Source organism: Chelmon rostratus, chromosome 5 (genome assembly GCF_017976325.1).
Source record: "Chelmon rostratus isolate fCheRos1 chromosome 5, fCheRos1.pri, whole genome shotgun sequence".
Lineage (NCBI taxonomy): Eukaryota > Metazoa > Chordata > Actinopteri > Chaetodontiformes > Chaetodontidae > Chelmon > Chelmon rostratus.
The window spans coordinates 19994800-20020881 of NC_055662.1; the positions used below are offsets into that span (position 1 = coordinate 19994800).

Below are 26082 nucleotides of genomic sequence, written 5' to 3' on the forward strand. Positions count from 1 at the left end.
CCGAGTGTCTGCTGAATGGACTCTAACAAAGCCCCCAGTTGTCCTTTAGAGAGTTCACTCAAGCATAGCCGCACTGTCAGTGTGAGCCAGGTAAACCGGGGAGGTGGGGTCGATTTTGGTATTGGTATTTCTTTTCTGTTTGACCTTTCCACAACCTAAGCACTCAGACAAGTCCCAGTTGTCTTATATGGCTGAATTGACCAGAGCAATGACGCTTGGAAAACTACTGTTGTGGGTTCAATTCTCAGGCCAGCGAAAGCAGCTTTGAAGGAACAATCCATTCTGTTATATGAGGCTTACGTTGTTAGAACAAACAAGACTTTCCAGGTGATTTCTATCAAACTTCTCGGCTGCCTCGCTGCACAGTTGCTGCAGAGTCGTCAAGTGGCCATCACTCACCACAGGATTCAACCTTTTCTCTTCCCTGGACTGTTGTTGAGGGTCTAACAGTCCTGAAATGATTTCCCCATGTGATCACTGTGCATGCAGTGTTACGTTGTAACACTGTCTGCTGGAGTGATATTGAGTCTGGGCTGGGTTTGAGCAGGCTTGTGTTCTTTTGGTGACCTTATAGTTAGACTCCCAGTTGTCATATTAAATTCTTCACCAGACCATAACAGGAAGCTGCTGATGTAGACTGAAATTATTGAGCTACGTCTCTGCTCTGAAAAGTTCCCCATCATGTATCATTCAGTGTAAAAACAATTTTCAAGGTTATAGCCAACTATAAAGTTTTTTCCTGAGTTTTGAGTGTAAAACGTATACCTCATGACTGCATGGCAAAATAGACAAAGTTATACTTCTTTACTTTCATGAAGTTAAGACTCATTTTTGATGGCATCTACAGTCTGGTCCATGTAGTTGTTTTCATTGTTAGTGGCGGGGTCCGCCATTCCCGCACAGAAATCAAGTTGCCTAATGTTGTCTCATTTCTATCAGCCTCATTTTTCACTCTCCTAATGCCATTTTAAAGATGTATCAAATTACCGCTAATGCAAACCCAACACTGCTGGTTCACATTAACAGCATTTGACTGGCAAGATGCGATAATGTGATAGTTCGTGATTATCATAATTTGTAAAATGTGATAATTTGCTAATCCAGTTTGATGCATATTCAATTCAAAACAGTACAAAGACAATAGATTTAATGTTTGACCTCATCAGCTTGATTGATTTTTGTATAAATATGCTTATTCTGAATGTTTCAAACTAACTGGGACACAAGCGACAAAAGATTGGGAAAGTCGTCGAATGCTCCAAAAACCCCCCATTTGGAACATTCCACAGGTAAACAGGTTCATTGGTAACAGTGGATATGCAAAATTATATTTAAGGAGAAAGGATTGTATATACTGTATGTGTACTGTAATGCTTAACACTTGCAGGAGTGATTGCATATTGTCAGCATAGAATCAGTGACCTCACCCATACTCTTACACAGTATGTTTACTCATGTGTGAAAGGGATCTACTAATCTTTACACCCCGTCGTGTACTCACAGGCGATGCGGACGTGTGCCTTGCGGCTTTTGGTGGTTCCAGCAGAGCTCCAGGCCACGCACTGGCACCAGTAATCTTCAGGCCCGAACAGCTCCTCCACCTGCTGCCGGGTTATTTCTATACTGGCTTCTCTCACCACCAGACCTGCAGGAGAAAGGAAAAGCACTGATTTAGATTCAAGCTGAAGAAGACTCCCGCAAACGGCAAATGACTCACAAGCTCCAGTTTGTCAGTGAGCCAAAAGGAAAAGTAAAAGCTAAGGTCTATTCATGCTTCTACTCTGGTGATACGGCTTTTATGTTAGCTTAAGAAGCAGTGCTTAGCAAGTAAATAGAAGCAGGGGGGATAATCATATAATATGTGCTGCTGTTTACAAACCCAGGTCACTACTGAGTAGATTCACTGTGGATTAAATGTAAACTTTGTGAGATTGTGCCTTCGCACTTCCACCACTTATCTCACTCTGCTCTCAGATTCCCTCTTTTCTCTGGTGTTTTGAAAGCAGCTCCATGCGAAGAATAAGTGTGAGGTTTAAATAGCTGCACCCCACTGATAGGACTGCAAAGGAGCAGAGATAGAGGAGGTCTGCAGAGGGAAGCGAGGGGATAAACTCAGGATGAAAATATAGGAGACGTAGGAGAGGGACAGGCAGAGCACAGGTGCACAAGCAGGGGAAAAAAGGGACCCTGAGAAACCTGTGGAAATGTATGGCGAAGGAAAGGAATAATGAAGGTAGAAGAAGAATAAGGAGAATGAGAGAAACAGTAGACTGGAAGGAGTAATTGAGAGCAACACGACAGAGGCACAGTGAGAGGAAGAGAGGGGATGACAGAATAAGAGGTGGGAGAGGGCAATGAAATGTGAAACGGAAAGGAGATAAAAATGGGTTTTAGGTAAAAGGCTGTGGGGATTGGGGAGTAGACGGGCAAAATACTCTGGGAAAAGATCTTGGCAGTTTATTTCAGGTTCAGTAGCGTTACAAAGACCCAAGCAACAATCTCTATGGGGTGCCACAAATCTGACTTGGGCCTATTACTTATGAAGACTTGCAGTAAGTTCTTGCCACGAGAGAAACGGAGAGACAGTTACAGTAAGCCTACTGGCATAGAGGCAAAGGCGGCCAGGAGGAAGGCAAAAAGGGAAATCGAGTGAGCAGGATTGTGGCGGACCAAAGGCCATTAATGGCTGACAACAGAACTTAAGAAAAACCCATGTGGGCAAAGAGCAAGAAAGGTAACAAAAGCTTTGGTGGAAGCAAGCTGGGAGGTGGGGAGGCATGGCTTTTTAGTAAGGAAAAAAAAAATCAAGATTAATAAGCAGGGGCACGAAGATGGAAGAGATGGAAAGAAAGGAAGGAACTTAGAAGACATGGCAATTTAAAGAGCACTGATGGGACACAGGGCAGAGAGGAAAGTGAGGCCGAAAGCAAAAAGTTGGTGGAAGGCACTGCTGGCACAACGAGGGATAACAGCCAGTGAGGGGGGAGAAAGCTATGAGGCCAAAGAGCAAAGACTGTCTAAAAACTAGTGTGAATACCAGCGCTTGAGCAAACAAGCAAACAAGGGAGATTGTTATGGCTTCACAGCTTAGAATGAAAGAGCAAGTGAAACAGCAAGAGAGGTAGAGGCTCAGAAAATGGCAGCTAAAGAGGCAATTATAACCAGCAAGCATCCCAGGACTAGGCCGAACAACTAGTAGGCAGGCAGTTGCACTGAACAAAAACACAGTGTGAAGACAAAAAGGACAAAAGGGAAAGAGAGCAGGCGGAAACCAGTGAGCGTGCTGCTGCCCAAGTAATGAGGAAGGTAAGCCAATTAAAAGTGAACGGTTCAAATGAGCCAGACAGCTAGTTATGGCAAATGCAAAGAAAGCAGAAATTTTAAGCTTTAGCATCACTTTGTATGTGGTTTATCAAGCTCAAGACGTTATTTTTAAATCACTGGATCAGTTCCTGGATTTGCAGCTGAGCCGATACCGACATTGTACCCTTTGCACTGGAGTAAACAGAGACATGCATGCAGCAACGCCAAGAGTTTGGACGTTTTTACGAGTTTTTTAAGAGTTTGCTCACAATATAGAATTAACACTCTGAATCAAACGCACACTTTTTATTTATCATAAATAAATTATGAGGAATACAAAAATAAAAAACCAGAACATAAGAAGGAAAAAAAACACAGGATATTCCAGTTAATTCCAGAAACCACTCAAAACTACAGCCATCAGTGTGAGCGCCCACCTGCTTTGCACTGTTTATTGCTGAGAGAATAACGGGGCAGCATGTGGGACAGCCGCTCTACCTCAGGTACTCTGACAGAAATACTGCATGCATTGCATAAGAGGATGCTTTCTCCCAGCAGAGGCTTGAAGAAAGCTGTGCCACATAAGTTTTAGTAGCTTTGTGTTGCACGTCTTGGTAAATATTTTCTGAGCTTGCTCAAGTTTTCCATCTCGCCCCTCCACTCAAGATTCAATTTATCTAATCTTCTAGCTTGTTTGGAGGAGGTTCCAAAGCAAAGGGCATCTTTATGTTTACAGAGATTGATCATCAGTCTAACTTAGTTGACCATAAATTTAGATGCTCCCAAACTTGGTGAGTTGATTGACTTTTTGCCCGGGTGAATGAAGCCAGCGTAGCTTTATCCTTTAAAGTGAATGCTGCAGGATCGCTGACATACAAGAGTTAGGGATGTCAGCAGTTGAATGAGGTATAACCCAGGATGCTTGTTGCAAGGTATTGCATGTAATGAAACAGGGAGATATTAGATGGAGGACAACATGGAGCAGGGAGGGTTGAGATATGAGAAAACAGACAGAAAGCAGGAAAACAAAACAAGAACAGGACATATAGGGAGTGGAACAGAGCGCATCAGGGAGAGCCGAGTTGGTTTCACAGCAGGGGAAATCAATGGTTGTAATGATGAAATGTGTTCAATTTCTCAGTGAAGCTGAGGGCTGAAACTAAAAACATACACCAATCTGACACTGCAGGCTTAGTGTGGACGGAAGGCCAATGGCAAGGAAAAGAGGAGTTTTCAAATGAGTCAGTGCACTTAAGTGAGCCCTTATCTGTCAGCTTGAGAAACCTGATTAGCAATCAGTAACCTAATTCTCTTTAACAATGTCTAAACGCGACATCATGTTTTGCTCATCGGGAGCGCAACATTCCTCCAAACGAAAACAAAGAAAACTGAAACCAATGCAGGTTATTGATCGAGGATAGTCTTATCTGCCTTTGTGGAGATTGCTGTTGATTGTGTTGTGTTCACTAGTTCCACTGCGTTTACATGAAACCGACTGTAATTTGATGCTAGAAGGGATGTCACACATTCGGTTATGTTTCATCCTGCAGTGTCACACGTGTGTTTTTATGTCACCTGGGGACTAAAAGTAAGTGTAAGAAAATCATAAATGCAGAAATAATTATGCCAAACTGTTGACACAACAAACCTGCAACAGATCAGAAATCTAAACCCATCGACATCCTCCGTGAAAACAGATTCACTTCATCAAGAATGAAATAGGGAATAGACAAAGAAGATAAAGATAGATGTCACTGTATCTGGAGTAGTGCTGTTGAAAGCGGTAAACCCCCCGTCGCTTCCATTGTTTGCTAATGCAAAGCTCACAAAGCTAGTGTTGCCGGGCAGAAAGCCACTGAATTACCTAAGGCTTAAAAAGTCCCCGATCACTCGGCGTCTTATTTTGTTCAGCTACAGAGCTTAGAGCATTCACGTCATTCTGTTATGAGAAGACAAGCATGGAATTCTGGGTCTCTGTTGCATGACAGTACTTCACATCAACAAAACCACCGCTGTCAGCTGGGGGAGGTGAGGGGAAAGAAGTAGATGAAAAATGGAAGACAAGTATCAAGACAAGTGGATACTGTCACAAACATTTCTATCAATCACAAAACTGAGCACAGGCCCAAAATATTCCTCTGAGTCCTAAACTGTCAATTCTTATAGCAAAGTTTACTTGTCAGCTTGGAAGTAAAATCACAGGAGTGTTTGTCACTTTTTTATTTGACAAATGGGAACCGGGTGGAAATATGCACCAAAAATAAAGATTTGGATTTTTTTGAGTAATTTGCTATCCATGTGGGTATAGCAGTGTGTAATACTTGCCCACAAATACTGGACATCTTACTAAATGGAACAATGCGTGTGAGTCAGGTAACTTGAAAGTTTCCTTTATGCAGAAAAATTAAAGGTCCAGTGTACAGGATTTAGAGGGATCGATGTAATAAAGTATTTTTTGTAGTTTTAATAGTGTATAATCACCTGAAAATAATAATCACTGCGTTTTTGTTACCTTAGAATGAGCTCTTTATATCTAGACAGGGAGTGGGTCCAAGGAGTCTGCCATGTTGCTCTACCATGTTTCTACAGTAGCCCAGAATGGACAAACCAAACACTGGCTTAAGAGAACACCTTCCGCTTGTTTCCCATTTTTAGCGGCCACTGTACGGGAGGGGTGGGGCAAGGGGTATTAAATTGGTTGGACTTGGGTTAGGGTTAGGGTTAGGGTTAGGTCTGGTCCTTTAAACCAGAGGACAGATCTGAAAATTTGCATTTATGACAGAAAGGTCCTGATAATAACTAACTACTGTAAAATAAAATACTTCATTACTCAGGTAAAACCTGGAAACGCCCCATGTTGCTCGTCATAACTCCAGTGTCAGCAGAGTTGCCACATCCACCACCCAATTAACGTACCTGGTAAATTGCAATCATAGCGAATAGGAATTTATGGATAAAACTGCATAAATAAGACCCAGTTTATAAAAGAAAACACTGAATTTTCATGTAAATGCAGCGCGCACCACCCAGAAGAAGTTTGGATGACTTTGTTTACAAAAGGCTATAACTGTGAGCTCTAATTAAAGTGATGTGTCATCAGTGGCTTAGAGACATACGTTTTTCATGTTATCAAGTCTGGAGAAATCTTGGAGGAGAACCAGATGGTGATAAGCAGCTTTTTCACAGAGGCGATAAGGAAAGCGGAAAAGCATGTTTTCTAAAAACTGGATCTACACCAGTAAAACAAAAACGCAGACAAATGCTGAGTCAGTTTCTTAATCTACGCAATGTCAACAAAATTAATGGGTTTGTTATAATTAACTGGATTTGTTCTTAATTAGAAACATTTCCAAACACATCGTTCTGATGTGTTTTAGGACATTGCGGCAATTAATTTAAATCTCAACCATCTGATTCAAAGTTTCACAATTTGAGGTTTTAAGAATTAACATGTGCAACACGTCATTGTTCAACTTAGACTGACAGACTCAGACACTGCATAGGGAGCGAAATACTCTGGTGACCATGTCATCAGTCAGAAGCCAAAGGATGCGTTTCCTGCCATTTCCCCATTTCCCCATTTCCCTAGCTGTTAAACACACTTGTCTTTAGGTCCATTTTCTGGCTCTTTTTCATATATTTTTGCCATTTCCACTCGTCTTTTGACAGAAACACACAGATGAAGAAAACAGAGTGCTACAAAAGTTTAATGTCTTGATTTCTTTAAATAAGATGTAACCAGAGATAGAGAGAAAAATATATACAGAAGGGAGCCAGCGAGTCAGGGACAGACATGAAACCAGAGAGGGGGGTTCTGATGCTAAATGGTTTAGAATACAAAAAAGATAAGAGGGCATTGGCAAAAGCTCTCAAAAGCTTTGTGGTGTTCAAATGTGATCAGTGACAGGTCAACCAGACAGGCCTTTAGGGAAAAGAAACAGGGATACAGAAAAAGTCAACACTGGCTGTTATTTCATCAGCGCCACAGAGGGAAAGTCTGACAAAAGACAAAGACGAGGTCAGAATAGATACATCCAGGGGGCCGACACAATAACACCACCAGCTCTGCAACACATTCTACGCCTGTGAAGTGCACTATGTTCCATTTGATTCAGGCTGTTTCAGAGCCAGTGGATTAACGTCACAATATCGTCTTCTCTCCTGTAAATGTAAATGAGAAAGATACATCAGGAGACACGAGCTTGAGTCTCCGTTTTCGCAAACATCTGGCCCGCTGAAGTGTTTGCGAGCAGCTTGCTGAATGCTGACCAGCTCCAGGGGTGTAGTTCAGTGAGCGACCCGACGGGGTGACCTCCCTGTGTGGGGAGTTGCAAGTGAAAACACAATTTCCCTACGGGAAGTAGTTCAGGCTTTGAAGCTTCACTGCAAACCTTCTTCGGGGACTGCTGCTACCTTACCAGTCAATTCTTTTAAAACCAGCAATTCTGATGAGTGCCCAAAAACATTTGATGCCAATGCCGATGGCTAAAATCAAGCTAATGGCCAAATATATTTTAGCTAGAGACAGTGATCAGAAGTAGAGATTACTGATGGTGATCCCTCTTTTTTAATTTGTGTAAAATTTTAAAGTATGATAAAGCTCAGTTAGCCTGAATAACTTGCTAGATTAACAGTAACAGGCTAACTCAGAACAAAGAGCCATGTTGTCCATGGCAACAATTAGTGACATTGCTGACCAGTGGCACCACACAACAACAGAAGAGGAAAATATGGCTCCTGATTGGCTGATAATATCGTAAGTAATGAGTAGGGAGTTTTTAAACAGCAGTGAGGACATCGTCATTTTTGTTTGCCCAAAGAAGAATCAGGCTGATGAGCGAGAAGAAGAAGTGAGCGCTGCTACCGCATCTCAGCTCTGCTACAGGTCTGAAGTGTGCTAACACTTCAAGCTCATGGATTTTTACCGTTGAACATTCACAGTAAAATGTACTTGTAACAGCTGTCAAATATTTTCTGCTGGAGCAGTTTGGCGCAGTTGTTCAACCATGTTAAAAAAAAAAAAGTCTTATTTACCCAGAATTCACGGCAAATCAGTCCTTAAGAGCTAGACAGCTTTGTGCAATGAATTTAATCACTCACCTGAAGTAGATATGCGCTACCGTTTTAGTCTATCTTCATGAAACCAGACCCTGATCTAATCACAGTCAAACACCTATGGGAGATTTCGGACTGACGATTTAAATTATTCTCCACAACCATCATCATCAAAACACCAAACGAGGGAATACCTGTAGCTACAATCTACTATTAAGACAAGATACACAGTGTGTAAGCCATTATGTAAATCATATTACAGTATGCAAGCATAACTTTGATCAATGTTAATAGTAACGGAGGTCATAAATATGCAAAACCAAACTGATTCAGTTCACAGCTCAGTCAGTCATACATAGAAATGCATTCTGCAGCCAGTACTGCAGATCTGAAGACGTGGCATGTTGCATGACCTGAAAGCCCTCTATGAATAATTACATTAATATTAGAAGAAGAGAAAGTACAGATGGAGATAGAAGGGGGGGAATGGAATTGGGAAAAGTGAAATGACAACAGGGTGAGAGGCAGTGAGAGAAAGGGAGAGAGCAGGGGTGGATCGTGGACCATGGAGGGAACTCATCCAGGACATCAACGGAACAGAGTCACCGGCCTGTGACCACCTGATACCATACAGTAGACTGCGTGTGCACACATGCATGCATGTGTGAACGTTGTCCACTCTCTTAATGGCTCCCACTCTGACACTGATTGATCATCGCATTCCCTGCTGGTCCATGTTTGAATACCTCTCCTGTGTGTGTGTGTGTGTGTGTGTGTGCGTGCGCACGTATAAATGTGAACGACATTGAGCATGCACCCTCGTGTCCTCCATCGCTCTGCAGAGGCAGTGAACCAGGACGCTTCAGGACACAAGAGAAAGTCCACTTCAAACAAAGACACCCACACACAAACATGAAAAAAAAGCACACAGTATTTTCAGATACAAACGCACAGATGAAGCACAAACACACACCATCAGCCAATAAACACAGTCGTATATACATACAAAATCAATTCAAACACCAGTAGTCACTGGCACAGAAGCTAAGTGACCTCCTTCATAAATCTTGATGGTTGTTAATAATTGAAATCCAAGAATCTGAGTATAAAAGAGAGGGAGAGAGAGACAGAAAGAGGGAGACAGACACAGAAGGAGGAAAAAGGTGAGAGGGCTGAGGGAAAGATGGTAGAGGAGAACGGGAGTGATGCCATACAGAGGAGAAGAGAAACATTAGGAGGAAGAGAGAGGAGGAGAGACGAAGGAAAAGACGAGAAGAAATCAATACGAGCGAGATGGCAGCAAAGGAGGGAAAGAGGTCACAAATCACCCAAGCCAATACTGAGTGTGCCAATAATGTGTGTGTGTGTGTGTGTGTGTGCACGTGTAGATGTGAAGTCACAGGTCAGTGCAAGCAGACTAATAACAATTCACACTTTGGCTAATGGAGACAAAGTAAGTAACCTAGTACACAGTATGTCATTAGCACACTTCAAGGCTAATGGAGATATACTGAGGTCGTACGCACGTTGCTTAAGCAAACACTGGAAATGCCCTTCACAATAAGGAACGCAATCCACACAAATTATACTGCTTCTCACCTTAAGTAACATTAATTCAGATGGAGGTATGGCAAGCCTGTTTTACTGAATGCAACTGCTCATAGTGCTACTGTATGTCTGGAGGAAGGCAAGCTTTTTTCCTTTTTTTTGGTCTGAAGTACTTATTAAAACCTTCCTTTCCTGCTTTGGCTGAGGGGCAGGGAGGGGCTGCCTGGCCTGGAAAACCAGGGGCAGGTCGTGTTAACTGTGTTTGTCAAGGATACCATGACAGGCGGTGGAGCTTCTTAGGGAATCGAGCCTCTTCCCTCCAGTTGGAGGCTGACCTCAGTGACCTCTAGGCCATCCTGCTGCCCCCACCCGACTCCCTCAGCCCCCATCCTCGCCTGTGACCTTCACCTGGCTTACCCACGCTCCTGATGAGGCTCCATGTGGCTACATTCCAAGTAATTTATCGAGCCGTCGTGAAGTTCACAGGGAGCTACAATTTCCATGTGTTAAACAGAAAACAAGGCATTCTAAATACCTTGTCAGGGGTGTCACTTTTTATTAAAAATTCAAAAAAACATTTGAAAGATTGGAAAAAAAAAGGTCGCAATCATGCATGCGTCAGAATCTGATTGGACGAGGCAGAGATTTGGCGTCTGACGACCGGATTTTATTTTAAAGTGACAGCTGTGCATCATACAGAGTTGTCATGGCAGGATAAGCACAGGTTAGCTAACCCTAACCCTGTATGAAAAACCATACAAATGTGTTCTGGTGCAACTTCCAAGCTTTTTTGTTATGTTCTAACTTTTTGTATGTACATTCTTTACTTTTGTTTGCTTTTATCTCGATCCCCGAGATCAAACGAACGACATGTTTCAGCTTAAGCTGACTTTCCTGTTCCTGCGAAAACGGATGAGAAACAGAGGCGGAAGAGAGAGAGTGTGAGAGAAAGAGAAAGAAAACAGCACAGCAGGATTCATATCATCTTTCTCCTCAGTGTGACTCCCTGATATCTGTTGGCCTTTCCAGCCCTCTCCAAGGCACCCTCCATCAGCATCCCTCCATCATCCCCTACTTCTTCTTTCTCAAGCTCAGGTTTTATCTGCCTCGGCTCTCTCCAATTTCAGACAGTGGAAATTAGAGTAGAGCAAAAAACCAGCGTGGAGCAGAGGGGAAGGGAGAGGGAGAGGAAGGAAAAAAGAGAGGGAGAGGATGGGACAAAGGGGTAGAGTGCGAATGAGAACACAGAGATAATAAAAGCAGTATGGGGGCCATAGCTTCTAGCTGTGTCTGTGAAACAGTGGGAAACAAAGGGGAGAAAACAGCTTGTGGAGTTTAGGTTTTCATACAGATAAACAGATAAACAGTGCACACACACTGTGCATTCACCAGGCACAGTCCTGCAGTCGCTTTCTGCGTGATTCATGAGAACTATGCTGCATAATGTACATAAAGTATTCACAGTCTCTTTATACTCTTACTGTCTATTGTTCGTAGTGACCTCAGTGCATCGATGGAAGCCTTGTTATATGAGGAGATCACGTTTACTGTTGTTTCTTTGCACCGTGTGACGTGATCGGTTTAGCTCAGAGAAAAATGAAATGTATCAAAACAGCTACAGGAGACAGGACACAAGAAAGAGAGAAAAAAGACAGAGAGAGAGAGAGAGAGAAGAGCCATTCTGGTTCGAAAATGCTCCAGTTCCAGGCATCTCCAAACCTCAACTGCTCTTCATATTGCATAATGCCTGCCGTTTATTTATTCATTATATTTCCATGTGTGTATCTGTATGGATTATGGTGTTCTTAAGAGATTAAGTGTCCTGGAGCAGTACAAAGTAGCAAGCAGCCAATCAATTTTTTACTAAAGTGACATTATGATGGCTTTGTACAATATAAATTAAGCATTAAATTACAGCATATCTTAAGCAGTCCAAACATTTAAAACCAAATCTATGGTTTTAACCAGGCCTGGGGGTTATTTTAACTCAAAAAGATAACTCGAAAATCTAATTAAAATTAAAAAGTTTTGTACAAAATGAGACATTCCATCGAAACAAATGGCAACAACAAACCGGACCCGATGTTGTTACACACAGATTTTCTCGTCAGTTATGTGGCTGACTGGTTGATCCTGGTCCTTGAGAGACCTCATGGTGGTCATCACAAACAGCATGAGAGAATAAATCCATGGGTCGTTAATTGAACAGAATTTCCTCTCAATAACGCGCTGTGTGGAGTCCAGCAGCCAGCAAATGAACGGCTGATGGGAGACTAATAAATGACTAGCAGCTGTGCATGATGTCAGTAACAAACAGCGAGAGACGGGAGGAAAAAAGTGAAAAGAGGGAACTGAGAGAAGACAACGGATGCTTATTTTAGATACACATGTGTCTGTGACCTCGGCCTGGGTAACCTCAGATCATGGCCTGGTAAAACGAGTTCTGTTCAACAACATTAAACAGTCTACCATGACACAGAAACACTTCACTTCACTGCAAAACCCGTAAAAGCTATAAAATAAAGACGTGCGCAAATTATGGTAGAGAGAACAAAAGAGATGATGTCACCTTCCCGCCCTACCAGATGAAAGGTGCAAACCTCCTCGGGGCACCGAAAGTTTTTAAGACATAAAGGACGAGGAAAGGAGATGTCTCATAGGGGGAAAAAAAAAAGAAGCAAGTTTGATGTCGCGGGTGAGAGAGAGAGGCAGAGGAAGATAAATAAAAACAAACACAGAGGAAAAGAGAGAAAATGCCAAAGTAAAAAAAGAAAAAACAAGAAAGAGCAATGATTAAATATTCAGAAAGATGTAGGGCTGGGAGAAACCAGGGAGAGAGATGAAAAGAGGATAAAACTGTTCAAAAGAAACACGCTTTAAAAAATCAAAACAACTTATACAGAGCTGAAGGAAATGAAGAAGGGTTAGAAGTGGAGTCTATTGTAGTCTGATAGAAACCACCTCCAACAGAGATTATAACATTATTTTTTCTCTCTCTTCTACTACTCGCTGCCACTGTGTGCATCTGTGTGTATTTCTATATTTGTACCTGCTGTTTCGCTGCTCTCATGTTTACTTCTCGCAGGTTTTGTTGTATTTATTCTCCCCTTCCTTGACTATTCATGTGTGACAGCTGAATCGGGGGAAACATCAAACTGCACTGCTCAGTTGCTTCTGTCTCCGTCTCGGGTTTGGAGACCCACTCAGGAACCAGGACGCCAAAGAAACGCGCACGCACGAACGTATACGCACAATGTTTGGCTCGGGGGTCTGCTTTGTGTTACGAGGGGAAATCTTTGGTGGGCAAGACGATGTGTCAACTTGAGCTGAGACAGACTCAAGAGTTGTGCTTCCTCGCAGCTGCGATCCAATGCGCACACTGCGAAATATCAAAGCGAGGGAGCGAGCACGCCAAATATGTGCTGTGTACTTTGCTCACCTGCCTCCAGAAAAATAATATCGCGATTCAAACACCAACATGTTGATTTGTGCTACTGCTGACCCCTCTGTGCATTTCATTCAGCAGGCGCTGTATATCAGGACTTTTCAAACTGTTTTCAGCCTGTGTTTAATCACTCGCTCTGGGGACTCGGGCTCATTAACAAGCAGGTGGAGACTCATAAGCGCAGCTCATGTCAACCTCAAGCCTAAAAAAACAGGTTGTCTACGTCTTTGTCCTCCTGCCAAAGCACGACAGCATGATTCGTCATTACCAGCGGAGTATTTGCCGTCAAGTGACAAGTGTGGAAGCTTGGCTGCAGTCCAGTGCATCGCTGTGGATCCTATTAAACCGTCCTGTGAACAGCGCAGTAGAGCACTGGTGGCGGGACAGCTGTGCGCACACACCTGACATGTGACCCAGCCTTCTGCACAAATAACCAAACATCTGAATAATAGGTTTAACCTGTCTGCTCACAGTGCCCCGTTGAGACAACCTGGGAAGAACGCCGGCCACGTTTCCTGGATTGTGACAATTTTATGTTGTGCAGAAAGAAATCTCATCAGCGTCAGGAACGTAGGAAATATACAAGCAAAGAGGGGAAGTATACAGACTTAATTGTAATTTACAGTTGTGCACCTTAGATATGTTAAAACACTTTTTAAATTGTCATACAGTATTTGGAAGTAACATCTGAAATAAAATGTATATTAATTGTATGTATGTAGTGATCCGTTTTAACCAATGACTGTAAATGATGATGGACGATGAGTCCTCACTTCCTCCCACTGTGCTACAGAAGCCCAAATACCTGCTGCCACCTTGCACTGGTGACATCATTGGAGCCACAGTCTGCACAGTAGTGATCAGGGGACTGTGTGGTATTGTCCAGCCCATACATCAATCACGATGTTACACCCTCTTTTTTTTAGCATCAAATAACTAATTAAAACCAAACATATGAGAAAAATTAACACTTAAACATTCATCACTGTGACTACCTAAAATGACAGAAACCATTTTTGGGAAAAATTGATTTGGCCTGTATTTGATTTTTTTAGCTTGGCCCATGTCCTATCCGCTAACAAGGAGGGGGCGGGATTTATGAACCATACTGCAGCCAGCCACCAGAGGGCGATCAAGATGCTTTGGCTTTATATACAGACAGTTTTTATGTAAAGAAGTAGTAGTATGTATCTCTTTTAAAACATACTAGGTGCCAGATAATCCTGATAGTACTGGAAAAGATAAGCAACTAACTTTCCTCCAACATTTTTTAATATGCAGCTGCTAGCCATCATTGTTGCCCATCGATTTTTTCCCACTTTATCTATTTGATTGTTAGTGTTTGCATACATTTTTGCTGCATGCATCAGTGCAGGATGTTAACAAAGAAACAGGGAACAAACACCCTCACCCACAAAACAGTTCTTTTACTTAAAGTTGAAGTGTTTCTTAAAAAAAAAAAGTCCTCCTGTGTCTGAAGTGACATGCAACAGCACTTAACACGTCACAGGCTTCTGTTACTACCAGTGTTTTCTGTCAAAATTGTCCTATAAACTGAAAAAGTTTGACAGTCCCTGTACTGAACATCCTCGCTGCATGGCAGGTTTCCTTTAATGTCTTTTTCCAACCAGTTTTTCCCTGTGCGATCTGATCCCTCAACTTTCTCCTGCACTTCAAGTAAATCTCTGGTTGGATTGTGTGTCTGTGACTGCACGTCTGCTAGACTTCACTCACCTGAGTTTTCGTCCACCCTCTCTTCCACAGTGTGGTCCTTCTGATGCACCCACTCGCTGTTGCACTTGAAGTAAATCTGCGTGGCAGGCGTCGCTTTGCAGTACAGATTGACGGGTTTGTTCTTGACAATGTAGCCTTCCTCAGGTTCAAACAGGAAGTGAGGTAAGGGCTCCGGAGGGTCGGACGGGAAGGTTTCCGGGAGTTCGCTCAGACTCAGGAAATCATCGTCATCTCTCACTGCGGGAGGAGAGGAAGAGAAAGGTTAAAATTATCATTGATTCACTTCGAGGCCTAACAGGAACAGAAGTTAGTTAAGGGAGGAAATGCTGCACTCTTTCAATCGTTCATTACCGCTCTGTGATTCACATCAGTGAGCATTATTGTCCCCTGAACTGACTGTGAACGAGACAATGTCCTTCTCATTTGATCACTAATAATTGCCACGTCTCAAGCCGCTGACCTGGGCAGAGTACAATTTTGTTCCATTGAGCCATAAAACGCACCTTTAATCAGCACCTGATTGTCGTGTCCATTTGTAGAAACCTTCCAGCTATCAGAGTCATTTATTAATAATAATCAGATTTTTGTGTCTCTGCAAACCTACACATAGACAGCTTAGACAGTCGCAGACGCTCAGGGAGGAGGCACACTTCCCTAAGCTCAAAAAGGCACCAACAAACGGAAAATCTCATGTACATACCCACGAACACTTTACTGCACAGCTACTTTGAAAAACACACATTTGTCTCATGTGTGAGTTTGAGTCTGCATGCATAAAATCCCCAAAGATACACATCACAGACCACTTACTGAGAAAACAAGGTTTAAATACAGACAGAAACATGCAAGTAAACAAATACAACATAATACTACATAATGTATGCACAAGATTATCCCACTGAGCATATTGTAAGTCTATACGCTCACACATATGACAAGAATAAATATGAAGACCTGGTCACAACTAGGAAGTGGCAGAGTGAAATTCAGCTGCATGTCTGTGGTAATATTCGGTCGCAGAAGCTTGGTGACTTAAGGACGACTTGCAGGGCTAACGGGCTAACAGGCTGAGCTGGCGCTGGTCAGCCACAATAGCACTTGTGGCTCTTATTCATGTATAGCATGTTTTTGTAAAGTATTTGTAGCATTAAATTCCTCTTTTGTGGAGCAATTCATATGTCAGTAGAGGAGGGTTAAATAAGATGGTGCAACACATCTAATGAACTACAAGCCCCATTCCCAAGTAGTTGGGATGCCATGTAAACAAAATGTAATCATTTGATTCCATTGGAATAAGTTTTGCTTGAAATTATGCTCAAAGATATGTAACTAAAACTCCTTCCTTCACTTTACTCACATCCAAACTGAGAACTTTGTTTTAAACAACATTTTCTGCAAATAATGATACAGCGGACGATAGAGGATGAACAGAGTACCAAAAGTAGGGACGCACAGACAGATAAAAGGAAAGAACTGAACAGAGCGCTCATTCGGCCAACCCTCCTCCTCCTCCTCCATCCTGCTCTCTCTCCTCCGCTGCCTTTTCAGTACAACCAAACTTCACGCCCGCCCGTGGCCTCAATCAAAGGGACCCCAAGAATGTTTTGTCACCAGGTTGCCAAGGTCACCAAAACACAGAGGATTACAAGAGCAGGTGGGAGGGAGAGGAAGAGGCCTTTCTTTCTTTCCCTTCGATAGACACACACACACACACAAATACAAAGCACATATATTAAAAGTGCACGCACAAACACACACACACAGACGCATTTTCCTCTAACTTGTAATTTCCCTCCACTCCATCATCATCCAGTTTCATTAAGGCTGTCTAGACCTTATCTGTGTGTGTGTGTGTGTGTGTGTGTGTGTGTGTGTGCGTGCGCGCGCTCCTGTGTGTGATTGCCTCACCTGGAGAGCTGTGACTCATGGGAAAATTGTAACGCACAGGACATGCTTGCCACAGCTTCAAGGTTCAAACTCTTTTTTTCCCCATCCCTAACGTGTCATGGCTACAAACCCTCCTACAAAAGCAACCACACAATATACAAAAAAAAAGGCAACACGTAACTGTGCATTTCTACGCTTGTGCACGCACATACACACAATATTACATTCCTCTACCCTAACTCTGTGTGTGTGTGTGTGTGTGTGTGTGTGAGTGTGTGGTTGTGGTCCTTATCTCGGAGCATAGCAGTGTGCTGTGGGCTAGAAACTAAAAGCAGCTTAGGTAAAACAACAAGACACAAATAGGGGGAAAATGAGTAGGCAGCGTCGCCACTTTGATGTCATGAAGCTGACATTTTCTCTCTTAGTTCTGTAATTAGTTCTCTGAGAGTATGAAAATTGGTAGACATTTTCACTGCATAATTTCATTATCTGTGGGAAATTTTCTCCCACTCTCGGTTGTTTATCCACTGTCAGCCTCTCTCTCGCTCGCTGCACCGCCTCCTCTCTCTCGCTCTTTGCCGTTTCTTGCGACTTCATGTTTCTCCGCCGCTCTGCTTCACGCCCCTCCCGCTCTTCACTTTGCCCCAACACCCATTCTCACCCTCATCTGTCATGTGTCATTCACAGGGCTGGGGACTGGGTGCGGTAGATGGCGGCGGGGGGGGGGGGGGGGTTCATTGCTCTGGAGTGACAGCTATAAAATATTGATTGGCACAAGAAACATGATAGCCAGAGAAAAGGGTGGGAGGAATGGAGAAAAGGGGAGGGCCGGAGAGAAAATTTCTCATGAATAAAAGCTTTGTCTGAGAAATGGCGACTATTTTCTCTTTTCTGCTCCATCCCCGCTTCTCTGGTTCTCTCCTCTCCCCGCTTCACACTTTTTCCTTCCCATCTGTTTTCCTCTTCCTCCTTCTTTCTAAACCTTGTCCCTTCCTTCTCCTCCTCTCTGCCCCCACTGCTCTCTTCTGATCTCCTGACAGAGTGAATTACTGAGCCTAACAGCCCAGCTCATAAACGTCTTGCCTGAATGCTGTCATCAATAATGGATGGCTGTAGCAGAACAATGTCCAGGTTCGATTTACGGTATGCAGTAAATACGTACCGGGGGCAAAAAAACACATTTATTCCCCTCGCTCGCTCCCGTAGGCCTGCCCCACTTCAGAAAACCTACAAACCCGACCAATAAATGTCCGTAAATCTGCTAAGAATGATGTCATCAGAAGTGGCCAATCATGTTCAAGTGTCATAGACAATGTGAACTGATATATCATATGGATAGAGAGATTGATGGATACACGGTAGAGGGAAAGAGAGGAGAGAGGTAGATAGAGGGAGGAAAAATATAATGAAATGGGATTCTATTAATAACAGCGTCCAACCAATAAATGTACAGTAACACGTGACTGTAAATCCACTACATCAGGCTGTAAATAGAAAGGTAGCTAATTACTTTATCAAATGAAATAACACAATTACAATTACTGCAATTTCAATAGACTCCTCGCTAACTTTCATCTTGATAGCAGACAAACGCAGTCTATTATAATGAAATATAATGACATGGAGGGGAGTGAACATGACACGGAACGGGGTCATTCTGAGCAGGAGGAGAACTCCGATCAGATTGTCAAGGTTTCAGCCGAGTGTTCAAAACAAACCCCCGACTCAGTCGCTGGGTCATTTTGTTTGCAATTGCAGTGGAAAAGTCTTAACAAAAAATCTTAAAAATAATGAAATATGACTAAGAAACAATTATTTGTTGAGTATATAATTCAAATAGGCCTTTCCATGTGGTCATTTTATGGAAACTAGTAAGAAAATGATCAGGATATGAGATGTTATCACACAGCACTATTACCAATGGCAACAATTCAACATAGACCAGAAGATGTAGACAACAAGTTACAAAAACATGTTTGGTGAAAGTAATCAGTTACTTTTAAATGAGGTAACTAGTAACTGTAAATAACAATTTTTCAAAAACGAGCACAACACTGGAAATTAAAAACAGTGGACATGGTTTTAAGCAACACATACTATATGAAAAAAAAAGAAGAAGAGGCCACGCAGAGGCATGGATTTGGTTATGGACGGTTGAAACATGTTCCTACAGTGTCGGTGTTGCAGTATTTTCTATTCTGGCTCCTAATAGTGTTACCAGTAAGGTCGATGCAGACTTGCCAGGTTTGTGTTTCCTGCACCCTGACTGAGCGTGAAAGACTGAGATACTTTAAACTGTGACAAACATTGTTCTTAACAAACTTTAAAGAAAAAAATAAAAGCCACTTAACAGCAATGCTGAGACCTTACACTCTATTATCTTTTGACCCAACGTCTTTTGATACAGTGTTTGCAAGAGTCTGAGGAATTCAGAGATATGCGGCCATGTCAAAGGCAAGCCAAACGCAGCCATATAGGGTCAAAATGCCTCATGAGTGAGAATGTGGTTTGTGTGTGTGTGTGTGTGTGAGTGTGTGTGCATGTGTGTTAGGGTCTTGTGTTCACGCTAAGTGGTCTATGATGTGTATCAGTGCAGCAGCCGTGGAAATCATGAGATCATGCTATTTAACATCTTATCAGCTAGTTAGAATCAACAGCAGCTGCAAAAACATATATGCAAACAGACACACACACACACACACACACACACACACACACACACACAAACCTAAGAAAACAAAGCTGGAGCGATCCCTATCTATCTCAGACACTTGTGCTGCCAAATCACACAAGTCACACATATAGACCCATAAAAATAACGCACACACCCACACAAACACAAAGGTGCAAAAACATTTGTGTACACGAAAACAAAAAGAAAAACACACGGGCTCACATATTTCTCAACCTCACTGTTTCACAAACACGGGAAAATACAAATACCCATTCGTGGCGCTCATATTACCCAGAGCTCCTACCCACAATCATCCCCAAACACACACATACACATGCACACACACATACAAACCCTGTTACTCTTTATGAACACATTCAACAGACGTATTTGAATCTTGAAAACGTTTAGGGAGTTTAGGGCCATTGAGGGAGAGTTGGAAAAAGAAAAGAGTGAGAAAGGCATGATGGGACAGCAGGGAGTTAGTGTATCATTGCGCTGGAATTAGATATATGAAGCCGCCCATTTCCCACACACACACGCACACACACACACAAATGTGCAGGCACAGAAAAACATGCAAGTAAAAGGCACACAAGCATGCAGGCAAACCCACAAGAGTAGCTCTTCATCCTTTCACACACACACACACACACACACACACGCACACACACACACACACACACACACACACACACACACACACACACACAGAAGTAGAGAGACAAGCACGCATGGCACATATAACACACAGTGACAGAAGATGGAATAATCTTATCAGCTGTTCACCTACAGCAGCACTGCAGTGTTTCTCTCCCTCCATCATTACTATGACCTGCCTGCGTTCTGCGTTGTCCCTCTCACTTCTTCTCCATCTCTGTCATAATTTGCTGCCATTATTCTAACTTAAAGGTCCAGTGAGTAGGATTTAGGGGGTGTATTGGCAGAAATATAACATAATATTCGCGGATATGTTTTCATCAGTGTTACCTGCTGCCATATTGTATCGCCATGTTTCTACAGTAGCCCTGAATGGACAAACACTGGCTCGACAGGGCGCCTTTTGTGTTTTTCGCAGCCACCATAGGGGAGGGAAGTATAAGGGGTGTTCAGCTGGCTGCAATCTGAAACCTCACCACTAGATGCAACTAAATCCTGCACACTGGTCCTTTAAAGAAGATAACAAATATAGTGTGTGATTCTCTCTTTTGAAACATTTTTCCAACACTCCGTTGGGACGCCTGAAAATATACCTGTAGTCCATGGTCACTGAGGAGGAAGTTAAAGGATAACTTTCGTTTTTTACAACCTGGACCTTATTTGTAGCATTAAATATGCCCATTTACTCACCCAGACAACTTTGGTGGCATTTGGAGGTGGCATGTTATCAACATCCGGCGTCTCTAGACAACTAACTCTGACGTGGATGATGTCATTACCAAACGCCAGGTGCTGCTAGCAGCCAGCCACAACACGGCTGACTCTGCGGCGATCGGCTACGAATATGCAATAACGAACCATAGCTGTGCCAAACTACAGCTAAACTGGCCGACCGCCGGCTCAGAGGGGATTAGCACCAGCATGTCATAACAAAATATTGAAATATGAACGAGTTTCGCCGCGTGTGTGTGTTTACCAATAGACACCAATTTCGGAAAAAAATAGTTAATCAGTAATCACAAATCGCACTTTCAATTTTCCCATCTTCCTTTTTCTCTTTCTTTCATGCATTTCAGCTTGTGTTTTTTCTCTCTTCTTTATCCAGAGTTGTTTTCAAACGATAAGTAGTTCAGATGAGGGCGATGAAGCAAAAGTCATGCTGGTTCACAAAAGACATGCTAAAATGCACGCTGCCAGTATGCAGGTGTGTGGGGGTGTGTGCATTTCTCAGAGTCAAATCTGTTTATAGAGAGGAGATCAAGGACGGGTTAAGTAAGTTGAACTACTTGACATGGCATGTCGGGGAATTATTCACCGCGTCCTGGAGTGTCCCTTTTGAAATGAGACACCAGGCGACCGCACATCATCTGCATCTATTCGAAACTTAATCAGGGTCTTATTCGCAATCGGCACTTTGATAAAAGCCACATTATTCAAGACACGAAGAGACATGCAAAGTGAGAGAACTTAATCAGTCCATTACCTTTGTCCAATGGGATGATTGAATTTACATATATTTGAGTACAAACTCCAGACAAACTAAAATAGGCAAAGACAGTACAGCATAGACTAAAACCCTGATCCTAAAGAGGTCAGACGCTGAGTAAAACACCAAACAAACAGAATGCAATCATTTGCAGATGAACTGTATTTACAGACAGTGTTCCTGAGTCCATGTGCTTCACAAAGCGGTGAACCTCGGTCCATCCCTGCTTGAAACGTCTCACTGGCAACAAATTCGCAATAAGCATATATTTACAAAAATCAATGACGTTGATGAGGTGAAATATTACATATGTTGGCTTTGCACTGCTTTCAGTTGAGTACATGTCAAAAAGGATTAGACAGTTATCACATTCTGTTTTATTTGTGTCCCAGCTTTTCTGGAATCGAGGTCTAACAGCGCTATAGTAAATCATACCTTTATGAACATCATCATGATCACTTCCCGGGTATTGATTCGACTCGTTTGTGGTGATACTGTATTGAACGGCATTATTTTGCACTGTTTCTCAAACTTGTTTCTAATATATGGCTGTTGATGTGTTGGGTTTTAGGACTGAATCCAAACCATAAGAAAGTCTGCAGTTTTTTACATGAGATAGGAGTTCCACAAAGACAAAACATAACAGAAATAACCCTGCGAAGATATAATATAGCATGCAGAGCACACTGCTTGTCATAGCCAATTATATATCCACCAGGCTTTCAGGGCTGTACAGTACAAGGCAATTCATAATAGCGGAAAGTACTTGAAAGCTAGAGTATCTCAATATGGGAGCAGACAGTGACAGCTGGTTGGCGTCCTCGGACTTTCATTGAGTCTGACATATAAGGCCCCAACTTAAGCCTGGAAGTAGATTTACGAGCCTGCCTGCAGAGGGGCGGCTCTGTCAGGACGCAGCTGGCCTCAGTTAAGAAGCAGCAGCAAAGAGGGGCACTATTTGCAGAAAGAAAAGAGGAATAAATCTCGGGTATCCTGGTGGTCTAGTGGTTAAGAAAGATACCATATACTGTAATTGAGAAGAAGAATTCCTCATACTACATAGGCTCCTTAGTGGGAGCCAGGTTTGAATGTTACAAATAGAGAAAAAACAAATCTGAAGAAACAGAAAGCTCAAGAAAAAGGGACATAGCAAATGTTTTTTATGGAGAAATCATGCCTGATTTATGTTATTATTGTATCTAGCAATGTTCAAATGAAACTTTTCCATATTCCGTATGTGTTAGAGTGGCATCACCGTTTGTTAAAATGTATTGACATTGTGGGGTAAAGCCCAGTTAATTACATTAGAGCCACACACACGTTCAGCTTCAACCACTTACGGTATAAGAATATAAAAGACACACACACACACTAGTGTCTGTGACATGCATATTTTATTTATTCCCAAATTATAATTCTGAAAGCGGCATTGCCTCCAGTTATCAGGTCAGAGCACAGCCAAAGTGCATATTAGTGTGTGTGTGTGTGTGTGTGTGTGTGTTGTGTGCACTGTAGATGGGCATGCATTTTTAAACAGGCGTGGTGTAAGCCTACGCAATGGTATATGTTTATGTATTTGTATGTGCATGTAGATATGTGTTGTGCATCTTATTGCCCTAGATGCATATTAGTGCATCTTGTACATGTGAATATGTCTGAATATACAGTAGGTGAGAATTTGATATTCTATAGCAGCATTCTGGAGGCTATACAGAGGTGAGTATCAGTCTATAATAGCTTCAGGCTCTGATCAGTTGCCACTTTGTGCACGTGCTTGTGTGTGTTTGCAGACGTGCCTGCATGCATGTATGCACGAGTAGGTCCAGTTCTAATGACCTCTTATTTGGTCAGAAAGTCCATGTCATGGCTGATACGTCTAACAGCACACTTCAGTTTGAAAGTTGAAATTCCTATCTTATTTCTTTTAAAATTACTTCTTTTGTGAGATTTATTTTGTTTTAGCTGTGCTTGCAGCGTGTCTCTAGGGTTTTTGGTCAGCCGATCAGCCCACCACTTTGGGGCTCCCTGATGGCTCACCCGGTAGAGTGTGCGCCTCATGCACCAAGGTTGTGTCCTTACCACAGCAGCCCAGGCTCCATTCCAACCCGGAGCCCTTTGCTGCATGTCATCCTCACTCTCTTCCCCCTTTCCTGTCTCTCTCCAGCTGTGCCATCAAATAAAAGGTGAAAAAGTCACTATTTTCGTCCAGACTTAAATATCTCAACAACTACTGGCTGGATCACACTGGATTTTTTACAGACATTCAGGGTCCCCAGGGGATGAAGCCTACTGACTTTCATGATCCACTGACTTCTCCTAAACAACTTGTGTGTGCCCTCTTTGCTACAAACTCCAAATAAGCGCACTAATCACTCGCCAGAAAATGCAGACAACAGGCAGAACATCAGTAAGGGCAACAGTTTCCGCAACGCTCCAATAAACTGAAAAAAAAAGATTTTGCTTAAAAGCCGATTTTGGCTTATCAGAAGGATCTGAATCTCCCTGGTAAGTTTCGCATTATGAGGTCACAAAGCTCCAGAAGAAACGAGAGTTATCAGCGGATAAAACGAGTAAAGAATAAAAAGATTTATCACAAAGGAAACATTTCTTTACCGCACGTGACTTGAGGCGTAAACACCATCTCATACGCTGCTTGGCTGAGTCAGAGTGAGACACACACAGTCGGACATACATCACACGTACTATATACAATTGGGCACGGTCACATTTTAAGCAAGGACAGACACGGCACAGGAGCAGCTGATGAGTGGGTGTTTGCAGGTAGGCAGTGTGAGATCACTCGGTTGCTATTTTTCATGGCTGCCTCTGCCAAACGTCACATGCACACACGAACATGCACAGCTACTTCACAGGACTGTATGTGTGGCTACGGTCGTCCTGACTGACAACTGCTGCCTTACTGTACAGCTTCGCTCTCTTCCTCTATCATTGTCTCTCCTCTGTCGCTCTCCCATTTTTTCTTTGTCCTGCTCTCTCCCCTTAAGCGTGTTTCCTGCTTCAAGCATCTTTCTGCGTGCGATTTTTCCAGCTATTTCTCCTTCACTCTGCAGGATTTTTGGAAAGCAGCTTCCTATGCTCAAAGGAAGGGGAAGGCAACGAGTGGGGGGAAGGTACACAGCACACTGCTCCGTGTGAAGAACTGGGGAACAAGAACGCCTCGTTTGCCCTGAAATGGCTCTTAAGCCAACGCTCATCTCCAGTTTCTGTGGTGCGAATCAGCTTCTGTGTACTGATGCACCTCAGTGGACGGCGTAGGATGGTCCACGGGGGGGTTAATATCTGATTCCTCTCTTTTGAGGTTGAGCACCAAGCAATGAGGCTTTGGTTACAGTTTTTCGTGGGTCTTTTATAGAAGCTGGTACATGGGTGGAACTCTAAATGTCACACTATCAGCCACTGCGATCATGGTGAGGCCAGATGAGAACCAATCTGTTTCAGGCCTGGGCTCTGCTGTGGGTTTTAATTCCACCTCCTCTGAACTAGGTCAGTGGTGTGAGAACCAGTAATGGCAGGCCATTTAGGGCAAGTCTCCTCGCTCCCATTTCTCAAATCCTCTCCTCTTCCTCTCTTCAGTCACGCTAGGTATAAACCAGACTACACCCAACTGAAGGAGGCAAGAAATTTGCCATGCTAGAATTTTCCACAAGCAAATTCACAACATAGTGAGCGTGCGTTTCTTTTAGCAAACGTGAAGCTGCTTAATCGCAGTAATGAACGCCATAAGTGAAAATAAGGAGAGAACAGGCAACCCTGTGGAGAGTCAGAGGAAAATAATGACTTTCGTTGCAACAATCATGAAGCACAGTTATCAGATCTGTAATGCACAAGTCCCCCTTTGTATTACACACACAAATGCATGCACAGCACACATATCCACATGCAGATGGAATATCTCATTCATATGCATAGTCTTATGTAAGCTTGTGGGGGTACAAATTTTGTGCGAGTTGCTGTGTAATGTTATCTTCCAGATGGATTCTGCCTCCCTTATCCCAGGCCTGAGGGAGAAGCAAGGCTTTGCTTTCATTCATGTTCTACTATCACAGCTCAGGATCACTATTAATACAAGCAGCCAGCGCAGGGCAGTGCATTAGAATATCAAAACACTGGCCGGGGAAGGACTTCTATTTTCAGGGAGATAGGATGATGTTTTACTGGGTGGCTGACAACTGATAGTATGGCTGGCTGGCTGGTGTGTACGTCTGTGCTCTGTGATCCGCATCTCACTATCCACCTGGCTCTCTCTGTGTTCAGCCTGTGTGTCTGCAT

At 42.9% G+C, this 26082-nt stretch overlaps 1 protein-coding gene across 2 annotated transcripts in view; it reads right to left on the reverse strand.

Moving 5' to 3' along the window:
• LOC121607285 (netrin receptor UNC5C-like) overlaps nt 1-26082 on the reverse strand; it is a 182393-nt gene that overhangs the window by 76407 nt on the left and 79904 nt on the right. For both annotated transcript variants that reach the window (XM_041938018.1, XM_041938017.1), the window contains exons 2-3: nt 15086-15322; nt 1502-1645 (exon numbers count right to left, since the gene is read on the reverse strand). In XM_041938018.1, coding sequence (XP_041793952.1) covers nt 1502-1645; nt 15086-15322 — 381 coding nt within the window. The remainder of the gene's footprint in view (nt 1-1501; nt 1646-15085; nt 15323-26082) is intronic.